We start from the raw sequence: 22,393 nt of genomic DNA, 5'->3' as shown, positions 1-22,393 counted from the left end.
CACATTAGTATTAAGTGTATAATATATAATAATTATTTTAATCGTATTAATAAAACCATTATACACATTGTAGAATTATACATTATATTAATATATATATTATACAAGTCCTTTTATTTATAAACAAATTATTTTATATTGTGTTGATACACAACACAACACTGATGATAAACTATTACAAAATGTATGATTTAATTGCCTAATATTAATTTCACTGTGGTTTTGAACTATTTATGTATGATTGCAAGAAAGTTATTAAAAAACACTTATTCTTTGTAATAATTTTTTTATTATTATTATTATTATTTAAAATAGAAAACAAAGTATCCAACAATAAAAACATAAAAATAAAACTATGTAAAGATTAAAATACTTCAAAGTATGTATAGATGTGGTAAAATAAACCAAGACTTCAAAGTTCAAGATATAAATAAAATATTTATGTTCTAACACATAAAAATTGACACAGTTAATAAATTACTTAATGTAAAGTGAAAAATATTTTAATAAAAGTTAACCTTGTTCTTAAATTATAATTTTTTTCTTTGTTGATTTAAAGACAGAATAAATTCAGTTACGAATATAATGTAGATAAATCAAGTTACCTTTTCATCAGTGTGGTTTACAATTGGATGTGAAGTTGGCTTCTCTAATTGGTGGGAGTTTGTTTTAACCCTAGAAAGATAACCTACCTCGAATTGACGTATAAATCATGTGTATCACTTATGGTCTATGAAATATGGTTATTTTTCTAGGGTTAATAAAATCGAATTTTTCTAGGTAACGAGTGCAATTTGTATTTTAAACTAATAATTCATACTCATTTTGTTGATTTCTTTTTTAGGTACACACAGCTATCGACAAAGAAATAGCACACTATACACAAATGCACACTATCATGAGCATTTGCTTCTTCTCTCTAGATTAACTAATGAAGACTTAAGAGCGTAACAAGTAGTTTTTTACAATATTCAAATATTTTTTAATCTTTCACTGCTGGACACAAACCCTTATGAAAAGGATTTTAACCTAAGGTTGGAAAGACAATTCAAAAGATCTTTGAGCTGGAAATTTGGTACTCTATCCCACAAAGTAGATATCAAGCGTTAGTTGAAAGTTTACTAAGCGGCTGACAAGCTAACTTTAAAGAGCTAAGAAAGTACTTGTTATTGCTAAAATTACAAAATTTTGAAAATTCTTTGCGTAGAGCTTGTTTTCTTTTTTACGATTGTAGGTACGAGTTGTATTTCTTTGCCTCTAAAAAATCTTTTTATCACTGCAATGTATTTTTTTCTTAACAATTGAAATAAGTTATTGAAGTTCCGAAGCCAACAAAATTAATTCTTATAAGGAAATTTATAACTGTGCTATTTCTTTGCCCAAAGATATATGTTTAAATGTTTAAAAACAAAAATGGCGGGCTAACACTCATAATTTACAATTTTAAAAAAAAAAACAACTATTGTTCTATGAAATTTGTCCCTTATGTGTAACATAGGACTCATATCCAGCTGTTTGGGTGGCGATATTTTTAATTTTTAAGCAAGTAACCATTACAAGTGCTGATAATATGCATATTAACAATGATACAGCTGCTGCAACCGATGAAAACATTGAAGTTGTTATACAAATTTCTGGAGTTTTTCTTTTTGAATATAATTTGATGTAATCGGCGGCGGTCTCTCCGTTACTTTCTGCATCTTCTTCTTCTTCTTGTAAAACTCTTAAAGATTGAAATAAATTTATATTTTCAGATAGGGAATTATTTGTGTTTGGTTTTGGAGTTGAATTCAAGACGTCACGCTTTGAAATAGCCTTTAAGTTTCTCCAGTGACACGGTTGGCTCTGAAAAAAAGATAAGACAAATTTTAGAAAATTTCTTTTAAAAAGTATTTGGATGCTTAATTTATTTGGGATTGAATTTTGTATTTATAACAAGCGCAGACTCAAAGGGATATTATTACCCAGAGACACAGTGTGAGCACTAGGAAGAGGAGATAGAGTTTGGAAGGAGATGTCAATGGCATTGGTTTTGAATTCCTGAATATTTCAATAACTAGGAAAGAAAGAGTGTGGTAAGGCATTTCACATTCGCGTAGTACGCCTAAAAAATGAATCCCTGTACTTGACAGTACGACCGAAGTTAAGCTCGAGGGTATACTGATGAGAATTCCTAGAAGCGCTAGTATTATGGTTGAACTGTTTCAAGGGGAGGAATTTTTGTAGAGCCCAAACAGTTAAAATAACGTTAAAAAAGTATTAGACGAGCACGAGAAACCTCATGACGATGTTCAAGCGAAATAAATAAACTTATGATGATATTATCACCAATTAATTTAAATGCTCTCAAATCAATACTGTCCAAGAGGCATAAGTAAGTTGCAGGAGCACCAGCCGAGAAATGGGAGTTATACTTAAGAATTATACCTAAGGAAACCCAAACACGTTTCGAAATTTTTGGCGACATTTCGTAAGCGATAGTTTCACAAGACGTGGTGGATGATGCTTTAACGATAAAAGATAGTGTTGTGTATCCACCCAAAATAAAAGAAAAGAAAAGAAAAACAATAATTCATTCATATGCACTGCGACCTACATCTGGTTCATACAAATTATGTCGGTCACAACAAAGTGACAATATCGTTTGTAGAACTAATCATATTACATATCGCCACAGTCGGTCGGTATGCATAAAATATGTATCGTAGATTGTTTTGTTTATGAATGCAATTTGAGTCCAAATATTATGTCACGATTCTTTCCTCAAGTGGATTTCAAATCGATAATATTCGGGTGTCAATAACTGGGGTCATAGACTTAATAGTTTATGACACAGACAAATCTATGAAATATAAAAATTGAAAATTATAAGCGGCTCTAATGAGCTAAGAGTGTAAAAGATAAAACCCTATCCACTTCTATTCCATACTTTTGACAATAAACATTACAACAGAATTGGATTTCGAAGCATAAAATTCCACGTGGTTTTATATTCCCCATGGAATTTAATGAGCTTATCATATTCACAATTATTGTAATAGGCGTTTTTCTTAAACGACAATTGTCACTTTTTAAGTCGAGTCACTTTCTTTTAAGAGTCCGTATTGCGTAGCTTAAAAGCTATTATTTGCAAACCACACACATTCCACATAAACAGATGATTATGAGAGATTGATATTCGAAAGAATAAATTCAATTTTAAAATTTAAATACAACTTTTTTAGTGAAATTATATAAAAAAGGTACAAATGTATGGATTTGGACTGTTTATTTTGTTAAATAACGCTTCTTAAGCTTTAAAGAGGATAGGTTGAACGAGAATAAAAAACTAAACTTCTTGAGAGAAAGAAAAAAAATAAGATCGACATCAAATCTTTTACATTTACCAGATTCAAAGTAAGTACGGACAAGTACATACATACATTCAAGGTTGATTCATTGGACATATCATTCTATTTTGTTATATTTCAAGACAAGGAGTCCTTATTTAACCTAAAGTACTTTTAGGTTAAATAAGGAAATTGAAGATAAGGTACCGAAAAGAGCATGTTATCGGTGCCACCAATTTTAAAGCTTGCAGCTGCTTTAAGATTTTTTGCTGAAGGCAGCTACTAAAAGGGTGAATGCAAATGGGGGAATTGCACAAAAAACGATGAGCCGCATTCTCAAAGAAATGCTCGAAATTATGGAAGCACACATTTGACCTCGTTGAATAAATCCTCACTAAAAAAAAGACAGGTTTAAGCTTTTTTTTATGAAAGGCTGGGGTTCCGGGAATAATTGGACGTGTAGGTGGCAGCGACATAAAAATTCAAGCACCAAAAAAGATGAACAACATCGTAACTACAACAGGAATAGCTTGAATAAAGGCTATCCCCTTTTTAATAACACCATTCAAATCCGTCCAAGAAGGAAACAGTCAATGAAGTTTTACTTTAAACTTGGCATCAAACCATACCTTTTGCCACTCCTTTACCGTTTTAACCATTGGCCCCCAAGGAACTGATTGCAACGGATTCAAAATGTTTTTTTCTTGTTCTGTTTAGGGGGCGCCTCTCCTAAAATTTGTTGACAATGAAGGATTTAACTGTAGTACCCGTGGCATGATGGTTAGTGCGTTGGACTGTCATGCAAGGGGTCTTGGGTTCAATCCCTGCCTGTGCCACTTTAATTTAAAAAAATTAATTTTCGCGGGTACTGCCTCTTGCGAGGAATTGACAAATCCTTCAAGAGTAATTCTTGTCATGAAAAAGTGCTTTCTCAAACTAGCCGTTCGGATTCGGCATAAAATTGTAGGTCCCCTCCATTCCTGACAACTTTACTCGCACACAGGAATGGTTGAGAGTTGTAAGTCACTAGGCCCTGGTTCACAACGGACTGTTGCGCCACCCCATTTGATTTGATTTTGAAGGATTTAACTTCATTAATTCTATGAGGAAAAACTTGCATTTTTATTTAATTTTTCACAATGCGTTTGAAAACTTTCCATCGGCAGAAAGTGGCGTTTTCCTCGTCATAAAAGGAAATTTAAACGACAGCTACAATAGCGATGAGAAGGATTTCAAATTTGGATTGCACTAACCGCCAAATGTCAAGTAGAGTCACGCTAAGTAAAACGCTATTATAAGAACGCCTTTCGCAATACCAATTTGTTTGTGTGACAATTGTCATTCAAATAAAACGCCTACTACAATCAAAGTGATTTTGTCGTTGCAGTTCCAAACTCGAAGAAGAGGGATGTAATTCTAAAACGAAAAGCTAAGAGTCAGCGAAACAGTATGTTGGATAAGAAGTTTCAGACAGGAGATCATTAATAAAAATGAGAAAGAGTGTTGGAGATAGAACAGAACCCTGTGGTACTCCAGCATTTATTTTGTGGGTTTCAGACTTAAATCCATTCAATACTTCTTATTTTGAACGATCCGAAAGGTAAGTACTTGATGCCAAACAGTATCAAATGCTTTTTAAATACCAAGTACAATAATCATACTTTCTTCAAAGCGATGTAAAGATTTGCTCCACTGTTCCGTGAAATGAACCATGACTGGAATTTTTTGTATAAAAAGTTATTTGAATCGAAAGTATGATTTAAAATTTATTGAACAAAACTGAACCAGATATCTAATCATAAAACTCATGAAATAAAAATAATTACACATTCCAGTAAACGTAAATTATACTTAAGCTTCAAATCCTTGAATGTTGTTTTTTAAATTTTTCACTTAAGAACACAGGCAAAAAAACTTACTGGACATCTTCCATGACACATCCGGACATCACATTCTATGTATAGAGCTGGTGAACCCGTAAATCGGAAAGTCTTCATGTAAGCATACACTTGTGTCTCATATATACCTCCATCTGACCAAGATCCTCGAAATCTTGAAATAAGCTTCTCATTAACAGGACATCCATATTCATCTATGAGTTGAATACGCTTATTTGCTCCGTTATGAGCATAACAATCATTTACAACAATATCGAATCCCTCTAAAATGAAATTGATTTGAATTAAAAATAGAAAATAACCGGTCTTAAAGTTATTTAAAGCTTGAATGTATATTCATTTCCATACCATATTTGCTTCGCATGTAAATTATAAGTGTCAATGGATCTCCAACACGAACAGGCCCTGTCACACGTGATCCACCTATTCCGTATCCATTTTGAATTTCCATAAAACACTCAGGAGGACTTAGTGTAAAGACGACAGGATTTCCAGTTGCCACCCTAAAAATAATAAATTCCTCGGAACTACAAATGTGTGTATGTTGGAGCTTCTTCAATTGATATTTTTTGTTTACGAAAAGTTCTAATTGAAAATAGAAAACAAATTTCCTTAATACTTACTCCACATCAAGAAAAGGAAATGTAACTGTCTTCCAAAAATCATAGCCATATTCACAAGTGACCTTAAAATGTTCATCAAATTCTTCCTCGATCAGAGGATTATATTGTACACTAACAGTATTCCACATGAAATTCTAAAAAAATCCATTTTTAAAATTATGATGTTTTTAATAAATAATGATGTTGTGGTATTTCCAGAGAAAAATGTCAAGACTGATGAATTAATCGAAAATATTACCGTGGGATTCTTTCTTTTTTCATCGTGCAGCGCATTTTTACCAAGCGTCCCGCACCTATTTAATTGTATATAGAATTCGAAATAGTCGCTTCCTGTTCCATTGATGTACATACAATCTGGATCATACGCGTATCCTACAAAATATGTGAATAGTTAATTTTTTGAAAATAATTTATTGATTATAGTTACCTGCTGAGTAAACAAGACCATTAAAAGATCCATTGAAACCTATTCTAATTTTCATGTAATCATCTTGGCATTCAGCTTCAATATCTAAAAAAAGAAAAAAGAAACGAACACAACTTTGAAAGGAAGTTTATGTTTTTAATAACAATCATTTTAATTTGACATTACGTTGTACTCGAGTGCTATTAAATCTTAAATGCTTTTTAGTATAATCCAATTCCCAGTTATCGGGCTTCCAATTTTCACTGTCATAAATTGCTGTGTGATATGCACTTTTATGTGCAATGGAATTTGGTGGAAAATGCTCTCGAGGAGATAGATGTGTTCTTGAAGGTCTATATGAAGTAATGGGTACATATCCTGTGGAATCAGTAATATGATCTTCCTGGAGAGACAAATAAAAATTAAAGTTGAAATAAGTGCAGTGTTTTAAATAAAGCTTAAAAGTATATGGAACTTTAATGCCCATGTCTTGCTTAAAATACATTCGGAAAGGTTTATGAGTACAATGCGTGCAATCATCATGCTTTGGTAAAAGCAGTTCATAAAGAAAATTTTTTGTAGAAAATATGTATATTTCTATCAACGAAATTTTAAAACTTGGCAGAAATACGAGAACTAAAACAACGAAGAATAAGGAAAATGTTTTTCAACATGAAAACGAAAAAATTTTCCAGATTGTGTATTTTTTAAACTATGTTTTTTCGGATGGCCAGGCCTACATTACATTTCAAATTTTTATAATTATGAACTCAGCCAAGCTTTATTTATTATTCTTATTATGAAATTCAACAATTTTTAGTACAATTTACTTGGCTTACTTTCAACGTATTTAAATTTGTGAACGAATACATTTGTGTGTTTTAGATGTTTGCAGATCCAAGGGGGTGAAAGGGGATCACAGGGGTCATAAACCTCCCCCTCTGGAAGATAATTTTTTTATTTTCGTAGGAATACCCATTAATTTAAAACTTATCGTATTGCGTAAAGGGATATAAACCCCCTTACATTTTTAATTATTTCTTCTTTATATATGTAAATAAAATTGGTATTTTAAAATTTAAACTTTGTTGCTAAAACACTACTTTTAACTGAGGACTAGACCAGCAATATGATAACAATCGGAAATCCAGCCTTAGTTCATCAATTCATCAAATTTTGATCAACTAATTATCCAAGGGGGGGGGGGTCATATAAGCTATAAAGCCTTTGTTAGTTGCACACGTAAAGATTTACTCTAATGATTTGTTTGTAATTTATGTAGTGATACGCACCAAAAAGCAGTTTCCTGTCAACAACAATTCAAATCTTTGTTTTCACATAAGGAATTTGGAAAACTTTAGTGATGGCTTTAATAATTTTCATAAAATATTTTCTGTGAGAAAGAGCAAATATTCAGGTTCTTAAGAAGAAATATTCAATACGAGATTGCCAACTTCATAGTAAGTTGCCTTTAAATTCCTGAAACTCATCTTCGATTCCATCTTGTTTTTTGTGTACCCACATAAATAGTAGTACCCGTGGCATGATGGTTAGTGCGTTGGACTGCGGTTTCATGCGGTTCAATGACGATTCCTTGGCAAATGCCATAATCGCCGAGCAAACGGGACCAAGGCCCTTGTTAGTGACGAAGGTTGAGCTTCAGATCATCTTCAATTCAATAAAAAAAAAACAAAAAGTCAGCAGGTGTCGATGGTATATCCAACGTTGTACTAAGACATTTACCGACGGAAGCAATTGACATTTATACCACACTCTTCAATAATGCACTGAATAATGCATATTATCCAGTGCATTGGAAGACCACTGTGGTTCATCCTCTCCCGAAAAAGGGAAAGGACAACTCCAACCCGTCAAATCATCGGTCGATAAGTCTTCTTCCGAGCATCAGCAAAGTTTTCGAAAAGATCATTAATAGGGCTCTGACTTAGTGGGCTGCGGACAACAAAATAATTCCGGATAAACAGTTCGGGTTCAAGGCGGGTCATGACACAATTCATGTTGCGTCTTAACTCGTTTCTGATATCCAATTGAATAAATCAAAACAACAATGCACAGGTGCTGTTCTAGTTGATTTGGAAAAGGCCTTTGACACCGTATGGTTAGAGGGTCTTTACCTAAAACTAAGCAGGCTTGGCATTAGCAAGCCATTGTTGTATATACTTTATGATATGCTTAACGGTAGAAAGTTTGTTGTCAAGAGTGGCAATGTAACTTCTACCACAAAATTCTCAATTAAAAATGGTCTTCAACAGGGAGCGGTGAATTCGCCGATTCTCTTCAGCATTTACACCAGCGATCAGATAGGTAGTCTTACAAAGGCAATTGCGTACGCCGACGATCTAATTGCGTACAGAACGGCCCGAAAGGTTGAGGTTATTTGTATTCTCTTGCAGCGTGATTTCAACAAGATTCAGCGATATTGCGACGACTGGAAACTGAAAATAAATGTCCATAAGTCGGAGACAATTCTGTTCCGGACTCCGTTGGCTGCAGCCACGAGGGATACGTGTAAGAATTGGCGCAAGATGGTCAGCGTTGATCTTCACGGGCAGCCATTATCGAGCAAAAGTGTGGTAAAGTACCTCGGTATATGGTTAGATCAGTATTTATATTTCGACAGACATATAAATGCTGCTCTGACCAGGGCCCAAGGAGCCTTCGCTCTGACAAAACGGCTGTTTTTTAGCAGTCGGCTTGACCCCAGCGTGAAGGTAATTTGCTACATGGCCCTCATACAGCCAATGACGTACTTATGTACTAAGTTTCGTTTTCTTCCTTTAGATAAAAAAACGTTCACGCAAAACAGTATTATTTTAGAATTTGTCTTTTCGCACCAGCTCCAATCTACGAGCAAGCAGGTTCACAACGATATTAATAAATATACTCCCAAAGATTGACTCAAAAAAGTACGTTAAAAAAGCCAGATAATTCCTTATATAAGATTTTGTTTTATTTTTCTACGAAACAGATCACATTTTCCTGGGAAATTTTATCGTTTTCTGGGGTTTGACAACTTTATTTTTTTAGTGTTCAAAGCAACTTTTAAAATTTTATTTGAAACACGCATGGGCGCTGTTGACAGCTTTAGAAAAACAAAATACAGGTTTTAAAGGATTGAGGCCCCTCAGGACTTAACAGAATCAAGAAAATTGTAAGCAATCATATTACTGACCCACAAAAATATGGCTTAAACCAAAAAAGGCACAAGGCAGAACCAAGAACATCGAAAGGCGATTGATTCTACGGTTTGTTTCAAAATTCAATCTACCAGCGACTAAAATAAGGGCCAAAAGCTGAGTATAGGCAGAATAACAACGGCCCAAAGGATAATACTAAGAAGTGATACTATCCAGAGAAGAAAATTAAAAATACACCTGTTTTGAGGCAAGTACACAAGGAGCATCACAAAATCAAGTGATTTTTGCAAGAGAGTATGTTGCTTAGAGCAGTGAATTGAAGCGTGTTTTCTTATTGGGTGAAAAAAGGTTCAACCTTGACGTTCCGTTGGATACAATTTTTATTTCCATGATCTGAGAAAGGATGAGCTTATTTTGGAAAGTCATCATAGCTGTACATCAGGTGGAACGGTGTGGGAAGCTATAACCTACTATGGCACGATCGTTTTCGTTTTTGTCCACAATATTAAACAGGAACAACTTTAATGCCCATGTTCTGCATTTCACTTATGTTGAATACACTTTGCGAAAGTGAATTTGGGTGTTCCACAATTCATCATTATTAGAATTAGATTTTCGAACATGCAAACAGATGTTCCGTATTTCAGTTTGTTCCATTTTTTGAACGCATTCAAATCACATTTTTTATTTCTTTGAATTGATCTTTGATAGCTTCCTTCTGCTAGAAATTGGAGGGTTGCAACAAGTTTTTGCATTAAAGGAATCGTCGAAGGTATGTTTAGAACATATAAAAAGTGTCTTTAATCTAAAATAACAATGAAAGCTTAAAAGAATTTACTAAATTTATCAGAACAATTCTACATAATTTTCACACACTTACATTGTGTCGGGTAAATCCAATATATTTGATTTGTCTCTCAAAATTCTTCTTATTATTTTTTCTCTTGAACTCTGCTTCCTTTTTTCATTTAAAATTGCCAATAATATTGCATCCATCTTTAAAACAGCAAAAAATTTACTTCAGAAACAAAAGAAAAATGATGACCCTTCCGTTCTGACTGTTCGAAGCAATTTCGAAGTTTTTGAAATCAATCGAATTGAAGAACATGCTATTTCATTTCACGTGAAATTGAAAAGTGATGTCAATTCACTTTCGATCTAAAGTCGGAACATGGGCGTAAATGTTTGCTGAAACAATATTTTCCAAAATGTTGGGCCTCTGCCTAGGATTTTCCAAAACTACAATACATCCACACTTAGAGGGTTGTTAGAAAATGAATTCAATCAGAAAACGTGGAAATGTCGCCATGGTCCCCATATTAATCGGACCTTAACATAATTAAAAACTTTTGGCCATGGCTTCCTCATAAAGTTTATAAAGGTGGCAGACAACTTAAAGACAAGTACACCTTGATCGATTTTTGTGATTCCCGTGTCCAAATTTCCTGATTGTTTAAAAAAATTGTATGTTTTTATTCCAAACAGTCTTTTAGAGGTTATATCCGAAAATGGTAGATGTAGTCATTACTAATGTTAAAAAACGTTATATATAAATGTTAAACAATTAGTTAATGCACTTCAATATATTTTTTTTTTCAAATTTTGAACGTGGCCTATTTCTAGTGACGGACTTTTTCTTTTTAAGTTGCTTGTTTTTTGATCTTTGGGAATTCTAACGCTCGCTTCCAATTTAACATTTAATATTATAAATGTGTAGTGGTGAAATACCTAAATATTCACAGGAAGTAAAAGTTTCCCTGTACAACACTTCCACCACCTATAAAAAGCGAAAATCCATTCCAAAATGCGTGGCCTCATCCTAGTGGTTGGAAGCGTATATAATATTGGGAAAAACGCTACGTTTCAACACAATTTCTAACATTTATGCGTAAAATGAACCAAAAATGCTCTTAACTATTGTATTTTAGCTCTTAAATATAAAATATTTAGAAAACTGTTGGAATCTTGAAATGCTTTCATATGTAGGTAGTCGTCCAAATAAAATAGTTAGACCATATTTTGCTGGACAACGTTATCATTAAATAATCTAATAACTAAAGTTGTCGCTTTAGCCCTTCAAATATGTAAATGTAAGGTTAAGGTACACATTATGAGTATGTTATTTAAATTTTGCCAACCTCCTTTAGAGAACTCTTCTCAAAAATTCATCTTTATGTTAAGGGCGTGACCTCGACGAATTTGTTTGATCAAAATGAATAATTGTTCAAGGGCGTCCTAGCATGTAACTTCATACATCGTAGATCTTTAAGTTTTTTCAATTCGAAAAAGAAAATCAGTTTAAACAAAGTGGAAACTTCCTATTTTATCGCTTAACTCGACTTCATATAAATATTGGCTTTTTTGTAATACCAATGGAATTATTCATTAGTCAAGGCATCAGTCACTTTACGCAGATGAATTTTAATAAAATAATATGAGTTTGTTTTCACACAATAAAGTGCTCGTATATCCATTTCTTGAGCAAGTTAAAGATACAAACACAAATATTTACACCTCAACTCAACGTCCATATACATATACATATATATATTATATATATTTATGAGGCCTCATTTTCATATCTTCTTACCTTATGTTTCGATTCTGATAAAAGTCCAGCTCTTTTTGCCAGTTTAGGAGGTGCAATTGTAGGTGAACTATTCCGTAGTGGAGGCAGCAATGGCAAGTGAATTGTTTTGTTGCTTCGACTCGTTACGCTCGATGTCTTACTTACTACAGAAAACTCAGTCGTAGAGTCTATAGGTTCTCCAAGGCATTGTGAAACTAGCTGCAAAGTAAGAAAAACAAACAAAAATGTTGCATTAAGGTTTAAGATATGCGATAGTTCTGGATTAAACTTATTGAACAGTTTCGATTTATAACAAATATTTGAATGCAACTCTTTGCCTTTACGGCAACATAACATACTATGCTTGCAAAAATTAAACTGAAATAGAAATCATCTCAAGAATAGAGATTGATTCGCATGTTTTTGTAGATATGTTGTCAAGATTATGTTGTTTCTGTGTACTTGTGCTGTACAGTACATCCGGCAATAATCAACGATTTCAAATTCAAAAATCCAAAAAGGGATGGGATAACAATGAAATTTAGAAATAAGAGATCAAATCACAAATCACTGGACAGAATTAGTAGGGCTGGTAGAGACTTTATGAAGGCATTGTGATGAAAGAACTGAGATCATGCCAGCAAACACGAAAATTAAGCCAAGTTAATAGAACATTCTTTCTTTTTTAACGTTAGTCTTAGGGACAATAAAGTTTTAGTTTGTTGATAATTACAATATGAAGACAGACAAGATGTTGAAAACTTACATTTTAATAATAAGTTTAAAATACTTACAGAAATAAAAACAATGAAGTCTCTGACATACAATGAGAATGGCCTGTTTTTTCTCCGCGGGTTAAGATGTAGATTTACATAGTATTTTTTAGGAACCTTCATATCTAAAAAGATTAAAATTTAATAAAAAGGCAAATTTAATAAAGGCAAAGGCAATTAATTAAGATTAAAAGAAAGTTAGTTATTGAAAAAAAATAAAAATATGTTTTTTTAAAAATTCCATAGGAAGTTATTGTTATCGTTCCGATTTGACGAATTGAAAACTTTGACATTTCTCAACGTTTCAACATTTTTCTAGAATCTAAACAAAAGGTGTTTAGATAGATGTCTGTGTGTTTGTATCTTCTTACGTTCGGGTTACCCATTTCGCTAGTGCATATCTTAAGAACTAATGTTGTCTTACAGTTATAAATATAGAAAAATGCATAAAAGACTTTCAAAAAATGTCAGTAACGCCAGCGACTTATTAAATTGTAACGGGTTATCCATTTTTCGGTTTCAAAAGTTTAGACCTGGAATTGTATACATCTGTCCAACAAAGTTGTTAAACCAATTTTGTTTTTTTTCAGTTGAGAGTCGGACACTTACGAAAGTTGATCGCTTAACTATCGCCACAACGCATACAAATTGTTAAAACCTACTACAAAAATAGTGATTCTACCACAGCGACATATTGTGCTTTAATAGAAGATTATGGTTCATTATAATCGTTTCACTGTGCAAGCAATTGGCAAAATGATGAAGAAATTTAAAGAGACTGGATTGGTTACAGATATTAAGAGGTCTGTGAATCATCGTTTCGCTCGCACCACTGAAAATATCGCTGCTGTAAATGAAAGTGTTGCCGAAGACCGGAATATGTCGATTCCTCGTCATTCTTAGGAATTAGGACTGTCATTTGGGTCTACACCAACATCAAAATAAAGTCTAGCTTAACAACAACAACTGAAGCCAGCTGACCATTCAAAACGTCTCAATACGACGGACGGGTGCTTGAAAAAAAACTGAAACAAAATAATTGAATATTCTTATCGTCAAAACAATTGTATGCAACAAAGAATAACTTTTTTGACATCTGGTAAAATATTATGAGAAATTAAATTGAAAGTTTTCTGACAAAAAATAAATATCTAAAAAAAAAAATACTAAAAGTTGGTAAAAAATTATTTTCGACTCAAAAATCTATTAAGAAAATTGAGTTATTGGCTTCAAACTGAATGTATCTTTTAGAAAATATTGTTTTCGACGTTAATTATCAAATTTTTATAAAATTCCAATAGTCAGTTTTTTTTTTACATACAAATTAAGGTCTAGAAAAAGTAGTACGCAAAATTGGTAAAAATTAAAGTTCGATTCTAATATCTCGTAAATAAATTTAGGTATTGTATTCAAAATAATTTCATTCTATGCAAATTTTTTTTAGAAAAATCCAATCTGTATTATGTTACATAAGAAATAAAAACTCTCAAGAAATGGTAGTAAATAAATTGGTTTTCTATTCAAAATCTTGTTAACAAAAATATATTTTGAAATCAGACTGTTTCATCAAATACAAAATATTGTTGGTAATTTTTAGTTAATTTCGTAGATGAATTCAACTGACAACTTTTTTAAGAAAACGCGAGAACCTACAAAAACATCAAAAAACTGATAAGAAATGGTTTTCGATTGAAGTATTACGAGAAGAAAGCAACATTTTAACTTTAAATTATTTATCTCAAAACATGGTTATGAACATTTTGTAAAAGTTTTAAGCCAGACAAATTGACAGACGGGATGAAAAGTCATCAGTGTGGGTCGCATAACAGCCTCTTTTTTTTTTTTTAATTTCGACGAATGTATCAAAATACATGAATTTTGCATCTTGGGATTGACGCCTTGATTCATCTCAGTTTCAAAAATGTATGATTGATTTTTCATCTTCAATTTAATTGAAGGTTTATAGCAAAAAGTATTTATTCTGAAAAGTTCTTGTATGTACATAAAACGAAGGAGTTAAAAATAGTGATCAAAAAGTAGTGAAACTAAGAATGGACTTTGATATCGGAAATGATTTTTCGACAAAAGTAAGTTTTCGATTAATGAAAAGTACCATCGAATTCGTGTTGTCTAAAATTAAAAATAAACTACTATTCATTCAATGGAGAAGTTGTATTTGTATTGGTATAACATTTTTACTTTTCACTTAGCAAATTTTGTGAAATATTTTGTACTTTACTTTGTACGATATTATCTTTTTATGAAGTTGTAAATTGAAAAGTGTTTCGTGAAATACGCTTCTGGTTCGCAAAATTTCCAAATTCCATCCACCTTCCTTGGTCGAGAAGTTTTGCTATCTATGTGCTGATTTGGCAATCAATATCTAACACATGTTAGGTAACCCAGGGGCACCATAAAATTCCCGAAGGGTCGCCCAACGTGTATAATAAGAAAACTCAGGGTTTTAACCTCTTGTCGACGTACATACCTGGCTAAACACACCCCATAAACAAATTGATCAAAGAAAATTATCGATTAAACATTAATTTGTACTGGAACAAGAAAGTTCGAGCCGTTAATTCTAGTGACCAGAGTATGTTTTCGCAAATTAACAAGATCTTTAGGAGGAATTATCAGAACGACCTTCCTTGGCTTAAGCTTTAGAGGACGACAGAGAACAGAGACGTACTTCTGACAACAGGAATAGATCCAGGAGACACCGCCGCCGTTTTGGTTGGTGACTTTTTTGTTGTCAAAGATCCGCAGGAGAAAGCAAGTCAGCAGGTGTCGATGGTATATCCAACATTGCACTACGACATTTACCTCAGGAAGCTGTGGACATTTATACTACTCACTTAAACAACGTTCTGAACAATGCATATTATTCGGTCCGTTTTTCTCCCGAAAAAGGGAAAGGACAACTCCAATCCGGCGAATTTCCACTCTGTCCAAGTGGGGTGAGAACAACAAAATAATTCAGGATAATCATGACAGTATGCTGCGTCTAAGCTTGTTTGTGATATCCAGTGGAACAAATCTAAAAGACGATGTGCGAGTGCTTGTCTGGTTGACTTGAAGAAGGCCTTCGACACCGTATGGTTAGAGGGTCTGTATCTAAAGTTAAACAGACTTGGCATAAGTAAACCACTGTTATGCTTTGTGACATGCTTAATGTCAAAATTGGCAATGTAGCATCTACCAAAATCTTTGGTATTAAAAATGGTGTTGAACAGGGAGCGCTTAACTCGCTGATCATATTTAGCATTTAAACCAGTGATCCGATAGCAAGTCTGACTCAGGCAATAGCGTACGCTGACGACCTAATTGCGTACAGCACCCCAAAAATTGAGGTTATCAACATACTTTTGCAGGGTGACTTCGACAAGATTCAGCAATATTGCGATGACTGGAAGTTAAAAATCAACTTTCAGAAATGCGAAACTATTCTGTTCAGGACTCCGCTGTATGGAGCCTCAAGGGATACGAGAAAGAACTAGAAAAATCAAGTGATAGTTGGACCAAATCGACAGCCACTGGCGAATAAAAGTGTAGTAAAGTACCTTTGCATCTGGTTGGATCAGTACTTGCATTTCGACAGACATATGAGTGCTGCTCTGGCCAGAGCTACGGGAGCCCTGACAAAATTGTTGTTTTTTAGCAGCAGTCTTGACAGCAGGGTGAAGGTGATTTTCTACATGACCCTTATCCGGCCGATGCTTACCTATGGGTACCCGGTATGGCTCAACGTTGCCCCATCTCAAATGGAAAAGATTTGGGTGTTTGAGAGACAATGTCTGCGACGTTGCCTTGAACTTCACAGAACACCAGAGCCGGAGTACAAACATTACTATTCCAACCAGGTTCTATACAACAGAACCAACATAAACAAAATAGGGAGGCGGTTCCGCTAATCTACCACGTCTCAGCCGTAAAACTGTAGATAGGCGACTCCTTTACAGTCGAAACGTCCTCCCACTGGACGGAGCTCAGTAGGACTGTTTCAATTAGGAACCGAAGAGATAGGGTGATGCAGGAGAACCAGATTTGTTGGCTTCAAATTGAGAATGTCATTTAAAGTTGTCTAAGGCGTTTGGTCTTGTCCGACTTGCATAAATTAAAGGATTAGGTAAGGGGCTTAGATTGAAGTAATTTTAAGTAGTATTATTGGTTTTGGTTAGTTTTATGTAGCTTAAGTATTAGAATTTAATTTAATTTATTATAATTTAATTATAATAAGTTTCGGGTTTCTTTTTTATTTAGTTTAAAGTTTAAAGATAACAAGTTTTTTTTTATAAATTTTCTTTGTCTTAGATTAAAATCTCGTTATTTAGCATTAAAATTATTCTTATGCCCAGTAGTTACAAGATAATGGATTAACGTAAGATATTTTTTAAGTTTTTGAAATTTACTCTAGTTTTTGAAGAATTTTTGTTAAGCTTTAAGATAGTTCTAAGATTTTGATAAAAAAAAACACCCAGTAGTGTTAAATTTTGCTGGCATTAAGGAACCTAAAAAAGGGACTTGAATGGAGTATTTGGTCCTACTGACAGTAATCCATTTTCTATCTTGTCCGAGAGTCATCACGTGGAGGTATTATAAGCACTTCCATCGGTTGACGATGAACTTAATGACCTTAAACCTTTAAAAGATTAAACGGCTCTACTACATTGTAAATGTAAATGCGATGTACGATTGGAATACATCTATTGTATAAAAGCCTCAAGATCATTAGCCACTTTTTGTGGGGACATATTGATAAAGTTGTGATATTTTACATAAATTCTCATCAGGCTTAGCCTTCTTGTTAATAAGAGACCATGAGTGATACTAGTATTCGTCTTTAATTCAAATCCGATATATCGAGGAGGTAGTCTAATAGCCAATAGGTGTTTTTTCATATATTTCCTTATCTTAGTTCAAAAGAGTTAAAGGCTGTTTTAAGGACTTTAACTAAGGAAGGCAAAAGTGGGTCTGTCAGTGAAGGAATTGAGCGTGTATCACATTTATTAAAGGATAATATAGTAAAGAATTAGTTGTTATGTATGGTGAAGATGTAGGTAAAGTTGATATTTGTATATGGGGAGAATGAGATTGATGTTGAACTAAAGGTAAAGATGTGTGATCTATTTTGCCTGACTTTTGGTTGAAGGCTGCTGATAGTATAAAATGAAGCTCAGTCATTTTACTTTTACTCGTGGGCACAACTAGAGATAGGTGTTGTTGCCCTATTGTCCAGGAGGAGAAGACTGCAGACTGCAGTGACCGGAATGCATTTTAAGAACATGCGGAAAATTAATAAAACTTAATTAATTATGAAAATAGGAACTAAAAAATTTATTGAGACTGGTAGAATTAAATGTTTTATCACAGGATTATAAGAAGTCTAAAACAACCCGTTTTCAATTCATCCAAGACGTTTGTATTGGTATTTATTGTTAAGATTGAAATACAAGGAATAAGGTGGATCCCGAAGTAGCGAAGATGTTAAACAGCCCTATCATGAATTGCATCGTAATCGGACATTTTTACGAATCTTGAAAAACTGTATCATGAAATCCATTCGTACTGCAAAATTGTATGAGATTTTCCACTACGAACGGATTTCATGATACAGCTTTTCGGGATTCGTAAAAATATTCTATTACGATCGAATTCATGATAGGGCTGAATAACTTGTTATGGATTGAGAACTTAAAGTCAACTCTATAAAAAGAATGGAAAATTGAAACTTCTACAATAAGTGAAAAACAAATAATTTTTTGAATGGATTAAATCAATACCTAGAAGGTAACATTAAATGCTTTACTAACGAATTTCCAACAATTACCGTAAATTGAACTTTTAAAATCTTCAGTAGGTTCCTAAGACCAATCAATATCTATTTTTCCTATTCTTAATCTCTAAGGACATTTTTTAAAAAAAATAGCTTTAAGTCCTAATGCTCAGTAATAGCCCTATTCTGCTAATCGTTCATGTAAAGGAATAAGTCAAAAATAATTGGTAAAAACTTTTTATTTTACAAAATAGATTCTTGAAAGATAAAAACTTTTTTCCAAATTAACGACCAACGGTTTTATTATAATAATGTTGGCAACAAATGATCACAAACACACCCGTCAGATTATACAATAATATACCAATTCGTTTAATTTAAAGAGATTTCTTAGTACACCTAGACTTTGGACTTCTCTTGAAATATACAATTTGTAAATTCAAGTACCTAAGAAAGTTAAAATGTAATGATTATTTATTAAAAATACCACTTTTATACTTGAATTTAAACGAAAAAAAAAACACACACAAATGGCTTAAAAATACAAATTTCAACAGCCCTTTTGATGGATCATAAGTTAAAACCTTTAAACCATTTATCAAAAGCACATTAAATATACTATATTGAAATAAATTAATCATATCAATTAATTGAAATAAACACTCACAATTACGTTTCATTTTTAAATCTTGAAGTGTTTATTCGAGTGTGCGTATTAATCTTTTATTACATCATTTTGTACGATTTTGTTTTTTGGAAATTACGAAATTTAAACGAATGAGCGGGATAGATTTCACATATTATGATTTTATAAATTACAATCTTTAAAATTATTGCACACAACACTTTTCTTAAGCGAGACGTACGTAACTTTTTCCGTTGTACCTGGTGTACTGTATGATTCAAAGGCAAACTTAAACTCAAAGAACCAAACTCAAGGCATTACATCTAAGAGTTTTCTTAGTCGACGATAAAGAAAACAAAAACTTAAGAAAAATCACTCAACTATGACCACTAGGGTTTTTCTTGTGAATTTGTTTTGTTTTTATTTTGTAAGTTTGCTTTTCTTTGCATTAACACGTGTTGGACGGTTATTTAAAATTTTAATAAGTGAAGACGATCAAAGTGGTGCTATGTCGACGCGGCGATGAAGACGACTTGGGAAAATGTGAAGCGAACCGCAAACCACCAGGACTTATATCAAGTAAAACGCGTTCTTAGAACATGGTGGTTCATGGTCTTTGAAAGTCTTACAATTTGTATACTAAATTTAAAAAAAAATATTTAAAGGGCAATATAAGCCTTTTATTATATTTAAGAATTACAACAATTTTTAAGTAGTTTATTGTTTTTTGTTTATTAAACAAATATGTACATATGTTTTTAAAAACTTGTGCCTTATATTCATAGGTCTATCATTTTTCTTTGTTTGTAAGGAGCCGTAACATTAATCTGTTTTTGTTTTATTTATTATTTATTCATGACCTTGAACATCTTCTTCTTTAAACAAACAAAACTTTACTATTTTGATTTAAACTATGAATTTTGTTGTTGAAATAAATATGGAAAAAAGGGCAAATTTTAATTTAAAAAGAGAGGCTAGGATGCGACCCACACTGATAACTTCACATTTTGTGTGTCGATTTGTCTTGCTTAAACCTTTAACAAAATGTTCATGGTAATATTTTGTGTGAGATAAATAATTTGAAGTCAACATTTGTCTTTGTTTTTTATAGAAAGTTGGCTGTTAAATTCTTCTAAAAAAATTACTAAAAATCACCAACAAGATTTTGCATATAATGAAATAGTTTAAATTCAAAATCTATTTTTGTTAACGAGCTTTTAGTAGAAAATTGATGTTTAACAATTTTAGTAACATTTCTTTAAAGTTTTTATTTTTATATAAGCAAATAGAGATAAGAATTGTCTAGGAACAATATCTTACTTTGACAACACAATTAACCACAGTATTTTTGAAAACAATTTACGAAAACTATATTCTCTATTAGATGAATTTGTTTTAAATCAATATCCCAAATCTTTGAAAAGATATTTGAGTCGAAAATCAATTTTCACAAACTTTAAGTAATGTTTTTTTTATGTTTCTATACAAAATCTGTTAATTTGATTTTTATGAAAACTTTACCAGAAGTCAAAAACGTACGTTATTTTGAAGATACAATCTTTTTGTTTTGGTTATAAAATATTTGGAGGTGACAATTATTTTTTGTTTTACGTATCACGCTAACATTATTGGTTTGTGAGATATTTTCGGTTAACCAAAATGTTTCCTTTTTTATTTGCGACATATAGGAACTATGTATATGGCAAGTTTTGCATTCGTAAAAAATTTCGAACTCGAGATTAAAATCAAACATTATATTGCGATGGTAGAGAGTCGAAAAAAGTGGGTCCCGCGATTCCGTCCTATCTGTCTGTCCACGCTCCTACAGCCTAAACCATTGGGTCGATTGAGTTCAAACTTGGAAATTAAGGTTTTTAGAAGATTCGCGTGAGGTGTGCTTTTCATTTTTTTTTAAATCAAAACTAACAGTGACGCCCATACAATTTTATTGGTACAAAAAACGTATTTTCGAATTTTCTCAAAAACAAACCGATAGATTTGTTTTATATTTTCCCTAAAATTTTATTTTTTAACTTGACTTCTTTAAGTAAGAAAAACATATTTTTGTATTGCTTCGAAAAGGTAACGCTCACAGAACCGTTTTTTTGTTTTTTAATTTTCTCAGAAACTTATGAACCTATTTCAATAGGTGCCTTAACAGTATTTATTTATCAAAAGTGCAATTTTGTATTGTTTGGATTTTAAAAAAAATATTGATTTTTTTTTTCAAAATTTTTATATCTCAAAAACGGCTCAACATTTTTTTAAGACATTGCAAAATTTTTAGAGGGTCTCCTTTCTTATGTATCGGGCACACTATGCTGAGATTCCACTCATCGGGCATGCTTTCTTCCGACCATATTTTGCAGATGAGTTGTTGCATGCTCCGTACCAAGTCATCGCCTGCTGCTTTGAATAGTTCGGCAGCGATGAAGTCAGCTCCAGCAGCTTTGTTTGACTTAAGTTTAGATATAGCTATCTTCACTTCTTCAAGGTCGGGTAGGCGGAATTGTTGGTCTGCGTCGCCAAGGTTGAGTGGTTTTATTTCCCTTACAGCGGAATTCGGTTCGTCATCGCCGTTATATAATTTGGAGAACTGATCTTTCCATATTCTTATCATCGACTGCGGTTCTACTACGATGTTCCCCTGATCGTCTTTACAGGCTTCGGTTCGTGGCTGGTACACTTGATAGGATTTTTTTTACCTTTTGGTAAAATTTACGAAACTTATTCCTGTTGTGACATCTCTCTATCTCCTCATGCTCTCTTTTTTTCCATCTAAGAAGCCGGTGTTCCTCTCTCCTCTTCTGCTCGTAGAGCTCGCGAGCAGCTCTAGTCCTTTTGTGCAGCGCCGTTTTGTATGGCTCTTGTTTCGCTGCGTGCGCTTGCCGGCATTCGTCGTCAAACCAGGGGTTTCGCTGTGGTGGCCGGGTGAAACCTAGCACTTCAGAGGCGGCATCTCTGATGGCTGCAAGGCAATGTTGCCACTGGTTTTCAATGCTTAATGGAGGAAGCATAGGACTCCTTAAGAGGTTATTAGAGACTCGATCGGAAAAGGACATGGCAGTCTCTTGCGATTGTAGCCGTCTAACGTCGAATCTTCTCACAGTACTTCCTTGCTTTGGATGGGATCGGGATATCCGTAGCCGTACCTTGGCTACAACGAGGTAGTGGTTCGAGTCAATTTTGGCCTCACGGAATGTTCGGATATCCTGTATACTGGAGAATTGTCGTGTGTC

The 22,393-nt window shown here is 33.1% G+C and overlaps 1 protein-coding gene across 1 annotated transcript; it reads right to left on the bottom strand.

The window, feature by feature from the left end:
* Positions 1-29: 29 nt before the first annotated feature.
* On the bottom strand, positions 30-13,142 carry LOC129945113 (uncharacterized). The gene is made up of 10 exons (XM_056054773.1): positions 13,139-13,142; positions 12,778-12,881; positions 12,005-12,202; positions 6,443-6,659; positions 6,278-6,361; positions 6,089-6,222; positions 5,851-5,984; positions 5,576-5,730; positions 5,249-5,490; positions 30-1,845 (listed from the first exon to the last, which is right to left on the bottom strand). The coding sequence occupies exons 1-10, from the start codon at positions 13,140-13,142 to the stop codon at positions 1,468-1,470; spliced, it is 1,650 nt and encodes a 549-aa protein (XP_055910748.1). The 3' UTR covers positions 30-1,467.
* Between the last annotated feature and the right edge of the window lie 9,251 nt (positions 13,143-22,393).

Source organism: Eupeodes corollae, chromosome 2, assembly GCF_945859685.1.
Source record: "Eupeodes corollae chromosome 2, idEupCoro1.1, whole genome shotgun sequence".
Classification (NCBI taxonomy): domain Eukaryota; kingdom Metazoa; phylum Arthropoda; class Insecta; order Diptera; family Syrphidae; genus Eupeodes; species Eupeodes corollae.
Note: the sequence above shows the minus strand (reverse complement) of the source record. Positions and strands in the feature narration are given on the sequence as shown.

Coding starts and splice junctions, on each gene's coding strand:
- LOC129945113 (XM_056054773.1), bottom strand. Junction 6,660..12,004: donor TATCAGAATCGAAACATAAG/GTAAGAAGATAT, acceptor TTGTCTCTCCAG/GAAGATCATATTACTGATTC. Junction 5,731..5,850: donor TTTCCTTTTCTTGATGTGGA/GTAAGTATTAAG, acceptor TATTATTTTTAG/GGTGGCAACTGGAAATCCTG.